This window comes from Solanum tuberosum, unplaced genomic scaffold (genome assembly GCF_000226075.1).
Source record: "Solanum tuberosum cultivar DM 1-3 516 R44 unplaced genomic scaffold, SolTub_3.0 scf00212, whole genome shotgun sequence".
NCBI lineage: Eukaryota > Viridiplantae > Streptophyta > Magnoliopsida > Solanales > Solanaceae > Solanum > Solanum tuberosum.
The window spans coordinates 501,376-521,658 of NW_006239138.1; the positions used below are offsets into that span (position 1 = coordinate 501,376).

Here is a 20,283-nt window from a genome sequence, read left to right on the forward strand (position 1 = left end):
TGTCGATAAAACACAGAGTGATAAAATTACAGTGTTGAACTTCCCAAACCAAGCTTGCAAAGACTGCTTCAGATCATAGAGTGACTTCGTAATCGACATACAAGGCTACTAAACTCCCCCATGAGCAACAAAATTAGGTGGTTGCTCCATATAGACTTCTTCACAATGCAGTGGTCGCTAGAAAGGGCTCAAAATCTAGTATAAAGTATGTGGATCGTGTTGGAATCAATAGACGCGTCAATGTTAAACAAGAAAGTCATCGAAAAACTAGTCGGAACATGCTCATGTGTTGGAATATTAGCTATGATGGTTGAAAGTGATCACAATCTAAGAAATAAAATTATATGTGTAGAGTCGGAATAAAGGTCGGATTGATGGCTCGACCCTATTGAAAAGAGAAATTATATGTGTAGGGTCAGAATGATGGCATGACCTTACTGAAATAGAGAAATTATATAGGTAGGGTAAGAATGATGACACAATCCTATGCAAATTAGATTTGAAGAGCCATAGGAAAGAAGAAAAGAACTATACAAATCAAATTTGAGGAGTCGCCGAAAAGACACACGGTGCTATGCAACTCAGATATGAGAAAGTAGTTTTAAAAATTCACGGTACTACGCAAATTAAATATGAAAAGTAGTCTGGAAAGATGCAAGGTGCTACGCAAATCAGATTTGAAAATATATTCTCATAGTATATATATTCTCATTTACTGTTTTGCTCATGATGAAATCTATACACAGGTACCAAATTCAAAATATATGACATTAACCCAAAAAGCAAACCAATACCCAATCAATCTATACTTCTTGGTCATATATGTAGTCAAAGCAGTCAACATACGGAATCAAATCTAGTGTGAATCCCATACCCACACCCACACCCACACCCACACCCACAACCATGTTGCATCCACACGGTTGCAACAAAGATTTCGAAGAGACCGATCAGTATAGCTTGGTAGTAGTGACTTAGAAACTTCGGACACCATGGGATGAGACCAATAAATTATGGGGCTTGGTTGGAAAGTAGCCCATGACGTAAATGTTGACATCCAAAAAGGGAATATGAAAGAACATTGGGATAAATTTAGCCCACCAATGATTTGGTAAATATGTATAGCCACCCATTCACATGTTATATTCTATCTTTTTTTTACTTGAAAAGATGGTCTAAATAATCTTGCTTGATCAAAAAAAAAAATGGTCTAAATGTTAAAAACATATTCCAAGGAGCTACCTATAAAAAATATCTAAAATTCTGTGAGATAAATCTACGTTGCTCGTCTAATTATTGTTGTTATAGAAATACCAGAGTTTGCTACTTTTCTAACCACATACGCATACTGCACAATATATTTTCTTTCTTAAGAATGAAATTCACCATATACATGATTTTCAAAAGTTGATTAGAAACTTTGGCCTCCTGGTAGCTAAAAATTTACAGAATAATGTTCCTATTTACAGAATAATGTTCTATTTATCATTAATGTTACTTTTTCTTTTACCAGAAAATTCTCAGTTGGCAAATGCTAGGTTCCAGGCTGCTGGAGCAATTCGAGATGCAGCTTTAAGGGAATGGGTATTCCTTGAGATTGATGACAAGAGAGGGTTAATAAGGTATGCTGTTGCTTAAATGATGTTTCTTGAGAAGATCGATTGTGTATAATAGTTAGAATCAATTAGGGAAATATTGTAATTATGTATTCTTGATTTCTTCCCAGTTTAGAATATAGTTGTATCATGTATGTACTATTTAAATACCCTATAGCTTGGGAGAAAAACCAAGACATTCATTCTTCACTTTTTCAGTTTTTTTACATGTTTAATTTCTCACACGATGTTAGAGCTAAATTAGGGAAGTTGTTGTACATTACTAATGACTTCCGGGAGAAAGAAAGATGGTTGCCTTGCAATTTTCCATTCATTGTCAATCTGTTTTGATGATCTTCTATTTTTGTGATTGCTATGATAAAGCACCACCAGGTCAGACATTCTCTGGCGAGCAAACACCAATCATCCCCGCTGAAAAGGGAGCCGTCATGCTAGGTAGAGGAAAAGATCTCTAGTGAGATCTGTCTAGCGTGTGGGGGCATGTGGCTTTGTTCTGGCCAACTCTTGACAAAGAACTTTAGTCCTTGAGCCCATCCCTATTTTTGATGATATAGATCACCAGCTTGGGTTTCAGTTAGCTTCAGTCTAATTAGTCTAATTTGTCTGACCATTCTCACTTTTTAGAAACTTCCCAAGGCTGTTCTGTGTTGGCTGCCTAGACCTTTTCGACATGACCCATCAATGTTGGCTGCCTAGTCTTCCTATTGCCGGTGATGATCCTCTGTCAGGGGAAGCCATTGATGACAGAACTTCTTTATGGGTGCAAGCGAATGTCCTTAAACTAAACAAATTATTTGATGCTGCCTTCGAAGGATGCGATAAGACTGCTTTTGAACTATTTTTGAAAATTGATCAAAAGAGGGAATTCTTCAGGCAAAATATGGAGATATACAAGAATGACAATAATTCTATAACATCCCAAAGGAGGTGAGGAATTTGGCTTTTAATATGAATTTTAAAGATGGAGAACTGAGAAGCGGGGGGAGATTCTAAAGGGGGATGTGATGGCTACCATCCAGAACTTCCATTCTCAGGAAGTTTTTGAAAAGAGCCTTAATGCAACTTACATTGCACTTGTTCCAAAGAAGAATGGAGCCAACGAATTGAGATACTTCAGACCAATCAGTCTGATTGGAAGTGTCTACAAACTAGTTTCCAAAATTCTTCTTACAGAAAGGCTAAAGAAGGTGATGCCAAAGCTGGTTGACACTCAACAAATGGCCTTTCTGAAAGAAAGACAGATCACTGATGCTGTTCTCATTGCAAATGAATGTCTTGACTCAAGAGTGAAGGATAAAATCCCAGGCATAATGTGTAAACTGGACATAGAGAAGGCATATGACCATGTTAACTGGGAGTATTTGCTTGAAATTCTACATAGTATGGGTTTTGGGAGGAAGTGGATAAGATGGATAAGGTTCTGCATTAGCACTGTCAAGTTCTCAATACTAATAAATGGTTCCCCCGAAGGTTTCTTTCCGGCAAGCAGAGGCTTGAGACAAGGTGATCCACTCTCACCTTTCTTATTTTTGCTAGTCAAGGAAGGCCTGAACAATATGATTAAAACAGCGCATAGGAATGATTGGATAAGGGGTTTTAATGTGGTCAAAGAGGTGAATACTAGATTGGAAATCACCCATCTGCAATATGCAGATGACATTTTGATTTTTTGTGATGCAGAAGATAGCCAACTAAAAATTTTGAGGATAGTTTTCATACTATTTGAGTCAGTATCAGGGTTGCACATTAATTGGAGAAAGAGGCACATCTTTCCAATCAATGACGTGCCCAAAATACAAAATCTGGTGGATATTTTGGGTGGAGAAATAGGACAGTTACCAGCAACATACTTGGGTATGCCTTTGGGTGCCAAAAGCAAATCCAAAGAGATATGGAATGGAGTAGTGGAAAGATGTGAGAAAAGATTGTCTAGGTGGAAGTCTCAATATTTATCAAGAGGTGGTAGATTAGTGCTGATCAACTCAGTCTTGGATGCATTACCAACTTACTTAATGTCAGTTTTTCCCCTTCCAGCAAAGGTAGAAGAAAGAATTGATGCTCTAAGAAGGAATTTTTTGTGGCACAGTGAGAAGGAATATAAAGGTTTCCACCTAGTCAAATGGAAGACACTGCTACTTTCCAAGAAGCAGGGAGGACTGGCAATCAAAAATCTTAGGAAGCAGAACAAAAGTCTTCTCATGAAGTGGTTGTGGAGATTTCCTTTAGAAGAACAATCTTTGTGGGGTAGGGTGATCCAGGCCAACTATGGGGAAGACTAAGGAAGTGACATCCACATATGGAACCAGTTTGTGGAGATCAATTAGAAACTTATGGCATGGCTTCTATGCGAAGACTGAATGTAATGTGAACAATGGGAGGAAGGTCAGGTTTTGGGGAGATAACTGGTTAGGGAATGGAAGCCTCAAACGCTTGTTCCCAGATATTCATCACCTGAACCAACAACAAGAGTCGACTCTTTATGAAGTTTGGTCTGAACATGGATGGAACCTTACCTACAGAAGACTGATGCAAGACTGGGAGGTGGAAAGATTGACTGAATTTTATGGAACACTTGATTAGTTCTTAGGATTCAAGGAAGGAGAAGACACTCTTAAATGGAAATGTCATAACAAAGGCTTATTCGCTGGTAGTTCTTCATATAGAAATATGAATCAGATGGGATCCCAAGTTAACTTTCTGCCTTGGAAGCTTATATGGAAGGTTAAAATACCATATAAAGTGGTAGTTTTTACTTGGTTGGTGGTGAAAGAGGTTGTACTTACACAAGAGAGTCTTATGAAGAGGGGAATACAAATGTGCCCAAGATGTTGTTTTTGTGAGCAAATTGCAGAGACAATTAATCATCTGATCTTACATTGTAAAGTGGTTGGCCAACTGTGGAATTTGTTTACTAGCTTCAGAGGTATAAGTTGGACTGTTCCAGGGAGAACAGGACAGGCTCTAGAAAGCTGGAATATGGAGGGAAGGGGCAGCACAGACAAGAGTAGATGGAAAATTGTCCTAGCTTTTATTTGGTGGACCATATGGAAAGAAAGGAATTCTAGGAATTTTGATAACAAGAGCAGCCCTCTGCACAAGTTTAAAATGAATTGCATTATCACTTTTTGCTATTGGTGTAGTTCAGAGTGTATAGATGACCCTGTGGCTATTGTAGACATTCTAGGGTCCTTATAAAGATGAAGGAGGATCTAGGGATAGTTTTCTTTTTCTTCTTTTCTTTTCTTTATCTTTTGTTAATGCCCAACACACAAGTGTGGAGGTAGGATATGATGTAAATTTTTGGATTACCAGCTTTGAGCTGATGATTGATATACAAATGTTACCTTCATCAAAAAGAAGCAGGGGGGGAATGAGAACTTCAAGTGGTCAATGATTAAAGTTGTGACATGGAATGTTGGGGGGCAAACACCGAGAATAAAAGAAGATTAATTAGGAGTTTTCTTCAATAGTAGGGTGCAAATATTTACGTCCTAGTGGAAACAAAATTGACAGGAGTAGATACACAATTGATCAAACAATTGTGGTTTAACAGATGGCTGGGAGAATTACATCAAGAGGCTGTTGGGAGAAGTGGGGTATAATAGTGTTATGGGACAGGAGAATGTGGAAAGGTGAACTGGTGGAGGCTTCTGGGCTAGTAATCACATGCAGATTTGAAGGCATTAATATGAACGTAAGTTGGTTCCTAAGTTCGATTTATGCTGACTGGAACGAAGTTATCAGAAGGGAATTGTCGAGGGATTTAACCAATCTAAAGAACAATTACACATGTCCTTGGGTGTTTTGTGGGGATTTCAATGTGACAAGATAGCACACAGAAAGATCAATCGGACAGAGTTTAACAAGGGCTATGTCTGAAGATAGATGCTCTCAGAAGAAACTTCCTCTGGCAAGGCAACTGTGATACCAGGAAGATACATTTGGTCAAATGGTAGTCAGTGATCACCAGCAAAAAGTATGATGGTACGGAAATCAAGAACCTGATGAAATAGTTATGGAGGTTTGCCTCAAATGAACAATCTCTCTTGAAAAAGGTAATTAGTCAAAAGTATGAAATGGATGGGGAATGGACAACCAAGTCAGTCACTACACCTTATGTAGTCGGTCTATAGAGGTCTATCAGAAATTTGGGGGCAAAACTCATGAGTAAGTGCAATCATCAAGTGGGTAATGGTTTGAGAACATCTTTCTGGTCAGACAACTGGTTAGGTCAACGTCCACTAAAGCAACTTTTCCCGATTATCTTCAGCCTGAATCAACTACAAGATACCACGGTAGGAGAAGTGTAGGATGCTCATGGTTGGAATCTAAGCTTCAGAAGACACCTTAATGATTGGGAGATAGATAACTTGGCAGAATTCTACAACACTCTCAATCTATTCAAAGGCCCCTCCTCTTTGGAAGACAATCTTACATGGAAAGTGGATAAACAAGGGAGATTTCCAGTCAAGTCAGCTTACAAAGACTTTAACCATTCTAACAACCAGATTAATTGATGGCCATGGAAACTAATTTGGAAAGTCAAAATTCCTCACAAAGTGGCTTGTTTCATTTGGCTCATGGCCAGGAAAACAGTCCTATCTCATGAAGGACTTAAGAAAAGGGGCTTCCACTTATGCTCTAAATGTTATATGTGCAGAGAAGAATCAGAGACAATCAACCATCTTTGTTTACACTGCAAGTTAACTGGACAACTTTGGAGGATTTTCCTTAATTTAAAAGGGATCACGTGGGTGATGCCAAGAGATACACTTGAGGTGTTGGAGTGCTGGAACAAATATAGCACTCTGTCAGAACAGAAAGAAAGATGGAAGATTATCCCTGCTTGCATTTGGTGGACAGTTTGGAAAGAGAGAAATCAAAGGCGTTTTGAAGATAATCATAGCTCTATCCAGAAACGGAAGATGAAGTGCCTAGCCCTTTTCTATTTTTGGTGTAAACATGAATATATGGAAGATATAGAATCTTTTATTGATGTTCTAGGATCTCTGTAAGTAGGCTATAGCTTAGTACATCTTCCTATATTTCCTTGCAAGTATGGACAGCTGTAGTTTTTATGCAGCATATAGTTATACAAAAAATGTTACCTTCTCAAAAAAAAAAGGGAATGTCACTGTTAACTCTGCATACAGATATCTAAATTATCTAAATTCCATTGGAATCCAAGAGATAGAGTGGCCATGGAGGATGACACGGAGAACCAAAGTACCTTACAAGGTAAATTATTTCTCTTGGCCATTGACTAAGGAGGAAGTACTGACTAATGAAAACCTGAACAAAAGAGGTTTTCCAGCTTTGCTCTAGATGTTTCTTTTTGAAGAACAAGTAGAAACGATCAACCATCTCTCTTTACATTGCAAGCGGATCGATCAATTGTGGCAGATTTTTATCAATATGAGGAAAATCAAATGGGTGAAGTCAGGAAGCATAAAAGAAGTGTAGAAGTGTTGGAATAGGGATGTCAATGCAGCTAAGAAGGATGAGAGCTGGAAGATTGTCTCAGCCAACATATGATGGGGATAGTATGGATGGAGAGAAATCAGAGGTGTTTTGAGGAGTAGCAGAGCAACATTCAGAAATTTAAGTTGAATTCTCTAGCTCTGTATTATTTTCTGTGTAAACAGGTAGTGATAGGTCAAGCAGAAGACATTTATACAACTATAGACTGGTTGTAATCTAGTAAAGTATAGGAAATCAAATGTAAGATCTACACTTTTGACTGGAGACTTTTGATGTAGTATACCTGTGAATATATAGATTAACTGTTACCTTCCTAAAAAAATAGCTTAGGCTTTCTGTTATTTCTATATATCTTTCTCATCAATGCCAAATCTGTAAGATATACAACTCCCCCACCCTTGTCAAGAATTGCCCCGAAAAAATGACACAATACATCTTTCTACTCTGGTGTTCTTCTAAAACTTAGTCATTTACTGCAGCTTTTGTTTTCACTCTGCTATACAACATGCTAGTTCACCTGAGGGCTATGTTCAAGCAAAAGTTGCATCTGTAGCTGCCCAGTTGATAAAAAGAGGCTGGTAAGTGGCTCTATATTGGAAATTTGTAGTCAAGCAGATCATAATTCACGGGTCATATAATGTACTGCTAACGCGACTTGTTACGTGATTCCAAAAGTAGTATATTTATGCTGTTAAACTAGCTGAATTCTGTATACACATATCTGTGAACACACACACACATGTATGCATTATAATTTTTTTGATATACTGTAACTTTTGTGATTTAATTATATTTGATGCACCGAGGTTTTGTGATTAAACAAAAGGAGATTGCCCCTTGAGACATGGTCTAGTGGTAAGAGCATAGCGTGTGATGTGTGTGTTAGGTGCACGTCACTGGTTTGAACCGTGCCACAGTCAAAAGACTGGTATTTAATTGGAGGAAGGTTGAGGGATGGGCCCATTATCCACCGAGTTTTTAACCAGGCGCCACTGGCCCTCACGGAATTTTTTGGTTATAACATGTGTATGGATGACATTGGTATACCTCAGCAAGGGAAATACATGTTCTTGTGGTTGTGATTTCTGGCTTAGAATTAAAAAAATATACGTTACCAGGGAAATAACTGGGGTAATCTTTGTAACCTGGAGACTGTGCTAGATAAGTTAAAAAACATACAAGGAAACCATGTTTTATATTTAAGGGGTGCAAGGGACTTTTCAATCTTCACAATGACAAGTTTATTTATATGGCATCTTTGATCTTTTAATTCTAGCATGCTATGATTATCACTTCCTTTGGTTAGTATTCATGTGCTTAGCCAACACAAGTATTATCTTTGATATGAGCAGTTCCTTAATTTAGCTTTCGTGTACATGATATCATAAATTTGCAAGCAATAGGTACTTAAAAGTCGTTCATGTCTGGTTCTTGTGTCCCATGTGTAGGATAGAATTCAGTGCAGCTCAGAAGGAGACATTTTTCCTTGAGGTCTGTCGCATTCTTTTTTCAAGTTTATAATTTCAGCATTTAATGGATATTTCTGGTCCAAGTACATGCTTTTCTTGCATTATCCATCTGTCTGAAGACTTATTTCTTTGGTAATATGTTAAAGGTAGAACTTTTTGCTGATTGCTTCCTTTAACTGAGAAGTCGAGACGGTTTCATGATGTGTGTTTTATAATTCAATTAGGTAATGTACTTTCTTAAAGTGAATTAACTAGACAAGACAGACGTATCATAGCATTCAAATTCCACCTAAACTTTGAAACTTGTTTTCCACTTGAAACATCCACAATGTATTGTAAAGGTGACATCTCTAACACCACATAATAAAACATGATTACAAAGCAATCCATTGTTTCCACTACAGATTTCTCCTCAGCATGAGATGACAAGTGGATAAGTTGTCAGTTTTGTGTTGATGCTGTCATGTTATATGTACTGTCTCAATGACAGTACAAATACAGTTTATGAGCTTGTTGGACCAACTTGAGCTTCCTGATAACTCTCTGAGAGCTTGACTGGATATCAGACCCCTCTCACCTTTTAGACATAAGTTACTGAGATTTTCCATAGATCCTAACTCTTTTGTTATTCTCTTAGTGGATCTCCCTCGAAAGGGCGTGATGTGAGGAAATGTTCATCATAATTAGCTTTTCCTCTGAAATTATGCAAATGAGGAAATGCTCCATAATCCTGGTTGGGTTTTATTTCCTCTGGACACATCTGTAAGCTCCAATCTCAGCAAACATTCCAGCTAACATAGACCTTCTTGCTTTTAAGACATGTTCAAAGAGGGCCTTATGCCTCAATTGCAGCTGCGGCATACATTGGGAATAGGATCTTAAGGGTGATTACTATAATGATCCCGACATTTCTCTGCAAGAAAAAGAGAATCTCAGATTTCTTTGGGGTCACATATCACTCTCTTGAAATGGAGTAAAATAGAAGATAGCTTAAAAAAGTAAAAGGCTAACTCTACGTTTTACAAAATGAGCATAATGCTAGTTCTATAGGTGATTATTAATCTAAAATTATTATATGAAAGTAAATGTTGGACCTGGGTGTCAATGGTTTTTAAAAGCTGGTTGAACCGATCGAACCAAATCGATTTTTGGTTTCCTTGAATAAAATTGAGGATATATAAATCTAAAACCATACTGAATAATTAGGGTGGATTTTATATTGTATAAAGAAGTCCAATAAATTTCTGAACCGAACCGAATATATATATATATAAATAAATAAATAACTTTTTATAGGTTAAGTTTAAAATAGTAAGTATCTTGAACCTTGGTACTTGGGTCTTGGGATAAATCTTTGTTTAAAAGGACTACAATACCAAAATTCAAAACATATTGTCACTGCTACAACAACTCAAGTACTCAGCACTAGTTTGTTCTTAGTGATTATCTAAACATTAAGTTTCAGCATAGCAACAAAAGACATACTCAATCCATCGGCGTTAGTTGTAGGCTACTGTACTTTGATGTGAGATTTCCACAATATTTGCTTTGTATATTCAATTATAGATTATTATTTTTTAAAAAAAGAAAATAGATGTTTCTGAAACCTCTATGGCCAACTACATATAATAAAACACTTCCTTGATAGAGTAATGATCATGTACAATAAAACAGAATATCCACATTACAAAGCATGCTAAAGTACACAAACTTAATTGTTCACCAAAACCAATTACTGATTCCATTTTAAATCTAATACAAATTTCATACGACTATTCATAATAAGAATGATGCATCACGTGATATGATAAACATAATAAGTATATTGCTTTTGTCAATTGGCATTATAAGATGTATTACAAACGCAAAAATATTCTCATTCTATGTTATTGTAACTTTTAGGAATTTAAATCTATCAGATTTTATCGGTTGCAATAGCCATCAGATGACATTTAAAAATTAGAAAAATTAACTGAACCGCACCAAAATCGAAGAGAAACCAAGAGATTAGGATGGTTTCAAAAAGTCTAATTTTGGTTATACATCATAGAGTAATCGAAAAATATTATGGTACAGTTTCTTAGAAATAATCGACCACACTGAACCGTTGGCATGGCACCACTGCTTGGACCTCTAGTATAAAACGATCATCAAGAGAAATTTTGTAGAAATGCAAAATTGTATGTTCATACATGAAAATATTTCGGAATCAATGTGAATCAGGTAAAAAATAAGAAAAAAACATGATGGAATTAAAGGATTCCTACCGGTAAAACTAGCTGGTTGGAGCATAGGCTTAGCTATTAGTACACTTACATTAGATATGATATTTGGCATGAGTTTTTATTGTGACGAGGACTTGTATGTTTGTCTACGTAGGGGGAAACTCCTACTTCTCCGCACAATTAGGGAAGTTGGAGCACATGTCTTTCAAGGAAGTGGTCTCATGGCTAGTTTTAGAGTTAGGAGGAAGATGCTGTCGAAAGAAAGTTTTTGGAATGGAGCTGCATTTCTCATTGTCTCAAGAGCATATTCGGTGGCACAAGAATTTTCCAGTACATTAAGAAATATCTCCCAGAACGAGGCCTATAGCCTTATACCATGAAGAGGGATAGCACCTCCTCCCCATTATCTTTGCGCTCTTAACTTCCAAATATCCCTTTCCAACTTAACTTCAAATACTATTTTCAAATCTCAACCAAATCTATCCAAATACCTACTTAATCACAACTGCTTTTAGTCACAGTTGTCTTTTGATGCTACAGTAGAATGAGTGACAATTTTATCAAATTGCATGTGCTAAATCATTTTTCGATGCATAGGATCTTTATTCTCGTTTTACTACAGGTGAGACAGGCGATAGTTGGTGGCCATGGTCTTGATGTGCAGTTCATTGGATTGAACTTTCTGGAATCCTTGGTACATCACACATGCGATATCTTATAACTTTCAATGAAAGCCGTTACTACTATTTTACATTTACTCTCTTTTATGTGGTAGAATCAAATTCAGTGTTCATTACAAAAAAAATTCTGTTAAATTTGTTCTGCATCTTTTTCAGGTATCTGAATTTTCACCATCTACTTCAACTGTTATGGCTCTTCCTAGGGAGTTTCATGAGCAATGCCGAGTCTCTTTTGAGTTAGAATATCTAAAGGTTAGTCGGTAGACGATATGCATTGATGTTTTTCTCTGACTTGGTTACAGCTTGCATCAGCCCCCTCAGTTCAGTTTGCAGTTTCTTCAATTTTGACTAATTTCATATGGTTCACAAGAGTTCTTTGTTCCTTGTTTTTCTTTTCTACTTCCAATGTGCAGTTGTTTTACTGCTGGGCACAAGATGCTGCTGTTAGTGTCTCCAATAAAATAGCTGAATCAGAGGCTGCCATTCCTGAAGTTAAAGTTTGTACAGCAGCATTGCGTCTGATGCTTCAGATCCTCAACTGGGACTTTAAATGTGATGCAAATATGCCAGACAATGCAAAACGAGGCATCAGCATTTTCTCTGCTGGGGTAAGGGGTGATGTAAGCTCTCCTAAGAGGACTGAGTGTAACCTAGTGCAGGTAATAAACTAGTTCTGCACCAGTGATTGTTTTTCATGAATGTAATAGAAAGAACAGAGAGTCATTCATGTGCTTGATGTTCCCACATGCTACAGTTTTGTCAGTATTGTATTTGAGAGTGACCAAACACTTCCACAAGTGCAGCGTAAACAAGAGGATAATAGGCCAAAAAAATATGAGTACTCTAATGCAGGCAGCCGATTAACGTGGACCCCCAGATCTTCACTTGTAAACTCTGATCCTATACCCAGTTTGTTCTCAACCTGCAAGAAGCTTCTATCCAACACCTTCTATTTGTCAAATAAAAGTTACACTTAAATTAATGTATTTACTCTATCCTTTTAACATGAGAGGCTTCCTCTGAACATTATGCATGTACTTGGTCCTTTGTTGCTCGGACTCTTCAAAAATACCGATGGATGCGTGTCGGATCATCCAAAAGTAGTGCAATTTTGGAGGATCCGACACAGGTACGGCAATATTTTTTGTTAGTCTGAGCAACAGTTTGGTTGGTCCTAACTACTTGAAAGGCTTAGTACGACTACGTGCTGTGGTTGAAATAAAAGTTATATATCCATGACCTTGATTCGTTGCATTATATATAGGAAAAACAATGGGACTCAGTCATTTGTTTCTGCATCGTCTTTTGTAAGAGTCTTGTGGCAGAGATGTTCAGAACATCAAATCGGGTCGAGGAAACTTCTTAGCTCCATATCTTTGTTTGGTTAGTCTAGTCATCAATGATGCAGAAACACAAGATCAAGTGTTGATACCTATTACCTCCAAATTGAGTATAATCAGTTCAAGAACACAAGAACAGGAATTGAAGAACTATAATGAAGAATTAGAACAAGGAATCAATAAAGGGTAGGAGTTGTACACATATCCAAGTATATGAAACTTAGACCCTAGCCTAAACAAGAGAAGACAAACAAAATTATTGGTTTGGGAAGAACTGAAGAACTAACCTGTCACAAACTACAGAGATCAAACCTAAGTTAAGGAAGACGTTATCAAGATCATGGGAAATTTCATTGGAGGGAATGTTTTGATAAGAGTTTCAAATGCAACATACTGTATCTCTTATCAGGGATTTTACACAAGCTTGATTGACGTATAGGAATTTTCTTATCAGCATTCTGAAGGGTGCATTTTGGAGAGAAATGAGTTAACTAGATGAGTTCTGTATTAGCACAGTAAGATTCTCCATCTTGATCCATGGGTCACCTGAAAGATTTTTTCTTTCACACAGGGGGATGAGGCAGGGAGATTCTTTCTCTTTTTTGTTTGATAAAACAATTATAACTGTTATAGAATGTATATAGACTTAAGCTTAGTAATATACATAGCTATATATAGGCAGCAGATTTATAGGGATCACTACAGATTTGTAGGAATCACTCTCTATTTCTTTCCTTAGTTAGCACCTTATGTATTGTATTTATTCACTGTTCACCTACTGGAAGAAGACAACATCTTCCATTCAATTACATGGTATCAGAGCCAATAGACTCCTGTCATTTTGGCTGTGTTACGGAAGAAGTTTGGATTTCTATTCCACTAATTTAAAGTGGTCAGTCTGTGTTATCACCACCACAGAAGGAGGCGGAGTATATTTTTCGTCCAAACCAGTCTTCACCGGCATCTGGTTGTGAAGCGAGTGGCTGTCACGCACCGGTCATACAGTCTTTTGTTCATCACGCGCCGGCACGTGAAGGTGCGTGCCTGGCTGAATTGATTGGGTTTTAATTTACGGCATCGACACGTATTTCTGGCGAATCTCAGGTCTGTTCTGGTGTTAAAATACGATCTGGAAAGTCTGTTCGTCACTTCTCAGGTCTGTTCTGGTGTTAAAATATGATCTGGAAAGTTTGTTTGTCACTTCCAGGTTCGTTTCTATTCTGCTACACTGAATCTGGTTTGTGATTTGTGGTTCTATGGCTTCTAGCTTCTACTTCAATTCAGATAATTGGTGTTGTTTGGTCATAAGCTGCAGTTCAGGATTTGGGTATTTGATTGTTCATTACTTGCTCTTGTCTACTGGTAAAGTACTCCGATTCTTTATTTTGGGTGGACAATTGGTTTCTTAGTTGATAAAATCATTTTTAGAATTTAGTGTGCAAGATGTTAAACTAAACTGCATTTTGTTGTTATGTTTTTGGTGTAATCAATTATACTCAAATGACACTGTCTCTATAGTTGATGTTCTAGACTCAATATAGAAATAGAGTAGGAGTGTCTAGAGTGCATCTGTATATAAGGTTTGAGTACAACCCATGTACTTTTGTGATATAATACATCGTTACCATTTTCAAAAAAAAAAAAAAAATCATTTTTAGAATTTGTTCATCAGTGTTTGTGGGGTACGTACATGCTTCTGGTTATATTTTCTGTTGATGAGTTCTTGTGCTGCTAAAATATTTGGAGAGAATAACTGAAATTGTGGCTCCTATGTCTTCGGATAAAAGAACTTTGGTTTCGGCGGAAGAGTTTGCAAAATTCTTACAATATCAAAAATTACAAAAAGAATCCATTTCAGTTACTACCCTTGTTGAGTCAGGATAAGCATGTCTTATATCCTCTTCGAATAAATGGGTGATCGATTCAGGTGCCACAGATCACATGATAGGTAATCCTAATATCTATTCTAGCTTTCGATCACACGGAGCACTCTCTACTGTGACGGTTGCTGATGGTTCAATCTGTAATATTATAGGATCTGGGACTGTTACCTTGTCATCTGTATTAGGTCTACCAAAGTTAGCCTTTAATTTGATGTCTGTTGGTAAGCTCCTAAACTGTTATATCTCATTCTTTCCCGATCATTGTTTGTTTCGTGATCTGAAGACAAATAAAGTTATTGGTAAAGGACAAGTATCTGATAGTCTCTACATTCTTGATGAATATTGGGAGCCTCGTTTTGCTGCCTACTCTTGTGCCGTGTCTCCATTTGAGGCACATTGTCGATTAGGACATCCTTCTTTGCCTATGTTGAAGAAGCTTTGTCCTCAGTTTCAGAATATTCCTTCACTAGATTGTGAGTCGTGTCAATTTGCCAAACACCATCGTAGCTCAACAAATCCAAGGGTTAATAAGCGGGTAGAGTCAATTTTTGAGTTAGTTCATTCAGATGTTTGGGGACCATGTCTTGTTGTTTCCAAAACCGGACATAAGTATTTTGTCACATTTGTGGATGATTTCTCTTGAATGACTTGGATTTATTTTATGAAGAGTCGATCTGAAGTGATTACTCACTTTTGTGCTTTTTGTGCTGAAGTCAAAACTCAGTTCAATACTTCAGTGCGTATTCTAAGGAGTGATAATGCTAAAGAATATATGTCAGAATTGTTTCAGTCCTACATGAGACAACATGGTGTTCTCCATCAAACTTCATGTGTTGATACACCCTCTCAAAATGGAGTTGCTGGGAGAAAGAATAAGCACCTACTTGAGACATCTCGAGCACTTTTGTTCCAAATGAAGGTTCCTAAACTAATTTTGGGTTGATGCAGTCTTTACAACTTGTTTTTGATTAATCGCATGCCATCGACTCGTTTCTTCCGTTGGTAATGTCGCCTTACAATGTTCTTTTTCCAAACAAGTCACTATTTCCGGTGGAGCCTAAGGTATTTGGAAGCACGTGTTATGTTCGAGATGTTCGGCCATCTGTTACCAAGTTGGACCCTAAGGCATTGAAGTGTGTTTTCTTGGGTTATTCACGCCTCCAGAAGGGTAATCGATGTTATTCTACTGAGCTTGGTAAATACTTGGTGTCAAATGATGTGGTATTTTCAGAGACTACACCATTCTTCTATGCACCTCCCATTTCTACAACTCAAGAGGAGGAAGATGAGTGGTTAGTCTATCAGGTTACTCGTGTTGTGACAGAACAATCAAATAATGTTCTTCAATCTCCTAGCTCCCCTATTGAACACCAATTGACTATTAAACCTACAACTTCTGCTCCAGCAAGACCACCAATTGTTCAAGTTTATTCGAGAAGACGAGAGATCGATGATACATGTTCTGCATCGGTTCCTCTGTTATCAAATCTTTCTTCACCCGATCCTTCAGAGAATTTGGATCTCGCTATTGCTCTTCGCAAAGGTGAAAGGACTTGTCAATCCACATATCCCATTGTTAATTTTGTTTCCTATGACCGTTTATCCTCTATGTCGAGGTCCTTGGTTGCTTCTTTAGACTCCATCTCTATATCCAAAACAATGAGGGAAGCTTTGAACCATCCTGGATGGTATGATGCGATGCTTGAGGAAATACATGCCTTAGAGGAAATTCACACGTGGGATTTGGTAGATTTACCTAGCACGAAGAAACCAGTGGGATGTAAGTGGGTGTTCACAGTTAAAGTTAATCCAGATGGTTCTGTGGCAAGACTTAAGGCTAGGCTTGTGGCTAAAGGGTATGCTCAAACTTATGGAGTGGATTATTCAGACACTTTCACTCCGGTTGCGAAACTTACTTCTGTCCGCTTGTTCATTTCTGTAGCTGCTTCTGAGAATTGGCCTTTACATCAGTTGGATATCAAAAATGCATTACTTCATGGTGACCTTCAAGAGGAAGTATATATGGAGCAACCACCTGGTTTATTGCTCAGGGGGAGTATGGGAGAGTCTGTTATTTGAAGAAGTCCTTGTATGGCTTGAAATAGAGTCCCCGAGCTTGGTTTGGGAAGTTCAGTGAGGTAGTCCTGGGATTTGGGATGAAAATGAGCAAATGTCATCACTCAGTCTTCTACCGACAATCAACAGTTGGCACTATCCTGCTGGTTGTTTATGTTGATGACATTGTCATCACAGGAAGTGATTATGCGGGGATCTCTTCCCTAAAATTCTTCCTGCATACTAGGTTTCATACGAAAGACTTGGGCCAGTTGAAATACTTTTTGGGTATAGAGGTAAATAGAAACAAAAAGGGAATTCTTTTGTCTCAGAGAAAGTATATTCTTGATTTTCTTGCAGACACTGGAAAGTTGGCAGCTAAACCTTGCAGTACTCCAATGGTTCCCAATGTGCAGCTTATGAAAGATGACAGCGACCCCTTTGATGATCCTGAGAGATACAGGAGGTTAGTTGGGAAGTTAAACCACCTTGTTGTGACTTGTCCAGACATTGCTTTTGCAGTAAGTGTTGTTATCCAGTTCATGTCCTCGCCTACTGTCAAACACTGGGCAGCTTTGGAACAAATTTTATGTTACTTGAAAGGAGCCCCTGGTCTTGGAATATTATATAGCAATCACGGTCATACTCGTATTGAGTGTTTTGCAGATGCTGACTATGCTGGATCCAAAACTGGCAGGAGATCGACTACTGGCTATTGTGTCTTTGTTGGAGGGAACCTAGTTTCATGGAGGAGTAAGAAGCAAAGTGTTGTATCTCGATCCAGTGCAGAATCTCAGTACAGAGCTATGTCACAGTCTACATGTGAGATTATGTGGATATATCATCTTCTAACTGAAATTGGGTTGGAATATCATACACCAACAAAACTTTGGTGTGATAATCAAGCTGCCCTGCATATTGCCTCAAATCCGGTGTATCATGAAAGAACTAAACACATTGAGGTTGACTCTCATTTTATTCGTGAGAAGATTTAGGAAAACTTGATTTCCACCAGTTACGTGAAGACAAGAGAGCAAGTAGCTGATTTGCTCACAAAGGCGTTGAATGGAACTCGAGTTGATTATCTTTGTAACAAGCTGGGCATGATCAACATATATGCTCCAGCTTGAGGGGGAGTGTTATAGAATGTATATAGACTTAAATCTTAGTAATATACATAGCTATATATAGGCAACAGATTTATAGGGATCACTGCAGATCTGTAGGAATCACTCTTTATTTCTTTCCTTAGTTAGCACCTTATGTATTGTATTTATTCACTGTTCACCTACTGGAATAAGACAACATCTTCCATTCAATTACATCCACCATGTTAGAGTGGGTAAAAGTCCCACATTGGTTGGGGAATGGACTGGTGGTCTCCTTATATGGACTTGGGAAATCCTCCCCTCAGGAGCTAACTTTTGGGGTTGAGTTAGGCCCAGGTGCCATATCTTTACAATAACAAAGGAAGGCCTTCATGATGAGGAAAGCTAAATAGAAGGGTTGGTTGCTAGGTGTGGAGGCTGCAAAGAGGAGAGGGGAATGGTAGAAAATCAGTCATCTGTTATACATAGATGATACTCTAGCTTTCTGTGATGCTAAAGTTGAACAACTAGGCATTTAAGTCTCATCTTGTCAGTTTTTGAAGCTGTATCTGGTCTCCACGTAATAGCTCTCTTCTAGTAAATGAAGTTTCTTATATGCATATATGACAACAACACTTGGGTGCTCTGAAGTACCCAAACCTACTAAGTACCTGGGTATGCCACTGGTAGCAAAGAGCAAATTTCCGGAGATATGAAATGAGGTGCTGCAAATATGTGAAAAAATTAGAAAGGTGGAAAAGTCAATATCTCTCTTTGGGAGGCAGGATAGTGCTTGGCAATAGTGTTCTTGATGCACTTCCTTCATATATGCTGTCTTTATTTCCAATGCACATTACAGTACATAAGAGAATAGATGTTTTAAGGAAAATTTTTTATCTGGAAAGGGAACAAGGAGAAGAAGAGTCTGCTCCTGAAGTAGTTGGGGACGTTTAACATGGAGGAACAAGCCTTTTGGAGGGAAGTGATCAAGGTGAAAAGTGGTTTAGAAGGGCATTGGGCTCTATCAAATAGTGAACACGACCCACGATAAGGAAACACACCTCGATATTGCAAGTTCCAAGAAGAACTCAAGGAAAATAGTTCTCTCTTATACAGAGTAGCAATCTATTTATAATGATGATGATTGTTAAGGTTTTTTACACCTTTGGAAGACTATTTGTACTAGAAAAGAAACCCAAAGGCCTTTCAAAATCAGCTCACCTTCCTAGAGATAACTAAGATCTCAAGATATTCTAATAAAGAGTACTTTAACTCTTGACAAACATATCTCTTATATTATAAGTTCCTACGGTTTAACAAATAGAACTTGGCCTAATTCTTCAACTCAAGTCCACAAGTGATGTGTGTTTTTCTCTCACAAACCCAAATCGAATTGACCAACCAGGACTCTTATGGTTTCCTTGAAGACCATATATGGTCCAAGGAACTTCTTGACTATTCCAGTTGTGAGAAATATAGTAAAAGAATATTATTGAATTATTGTTGTGTACATTATTACATTGAGACCCTATTTATAGACCCTAGAATACAATCCTTTACCAAGTAGGATACTATTTTGTATTCCTATTTCTATTTCTATTACTATTCCTATTCTAATAGAATTGTATAAACCTATTCCTGTTCTAATAGGATTGTATAAACCTATTCCTATTCTAATAGGATTGTATAAACCTATTCCTATTCTAATAGGATTGTATAAACCTATTCCTATTCTAATAGGATTGTATAAACCTATTCCTATTCTAATAGGATTGTATAAACCTATTCATATTCTAACACTCCCCCTCAAGCTAGTGCATACAATTCATGTACCTAGCTTGTTACAAATGTAATTAACACGAGGACCGATGAGGGGCTTGGTGAGATATCTGCAAGTTGATCACTCGACTTCACAAAATTGACAATCAATCTCAATGTGCTTGGTCTTCTCATGAAATACTGAATTTGATGCATAATGCCGATAAAACACGGAGTGATAAAATTACAGTGTTGGAACTTCCCAAACCAAGCTTGCAAAGACTGTTTCAGACCATAGAGTGACTTACGTAATCAACATACAAGGCTATTAAACTCCCCTTGAGCAACAAAATTAGGTGGTTGCTCCATATAGACTTCTTCACAATGCAACAGTTGTTGTAAGTGCTCAAAATCTAGTATAAAGTATGTGGATCATGTTGGAATCAATAGACGAGTCGATATTAAACAAGTCACCGAAAAAATGGCCGGAACATCCTCATATGCCAAAGTATTAGATTTGATGGCTAAAAGTGGTCACAATCTAAGAAATAAAATTATATGGGTAGGGTCGGAATAATGTCATGATCCAACTAGAAAATAGAAATTATATAGGATAGTTCGAATTGATGGAACGACCCCATTGAAAAAGAGAAATAATATGGGTAGGGTCGAAATGATGGCACGACCC

At 37.6% G+C, this 20,283-nt stretch overlaps 1 protein-coding gene across 2 annotated transcripts in view; it reads left to right on the top strand.

The window, feature by feature from the left end:
• LOC102581665 (exportin-4) overlaps positions 1–20,283 on the top strand; it is a 64,871-nt gene that overhangs the window by 8,191 nt on the left and 36,397 nt on the right. For both annotated transcript variants that reach the window (XR_001474507.1, XM_006355956.2), the window contains exons 4-9: positions 1,514–1,622; positions 7,577–7,675; positions 8,546–8,588; positions 11,414–11,485; positions 11,628–11,723; positions 11,885–12,130. Coding sequence is in view for 1 of the 2 variants with exons in the window: in XM_006355956.2 (XP_006356018.1) it covers positions 1,514–1,622; positions 7,577–7,675; positions 8,546–8,588; positions 11,414–11,485; positions 11,628–11,723; positions 11,885–12,130 (665 nt within the window). In the remaining variant the exon portion in view is untranslated. The remainder of the gene's footprint in view (positions 1–1,513; positions 1,623–7,576; positions 7,676–8,545; positions 8,589–11,413; positions 11,486–11,627; positions 11,724–11,884; positions 12,131–20,283) is intronic.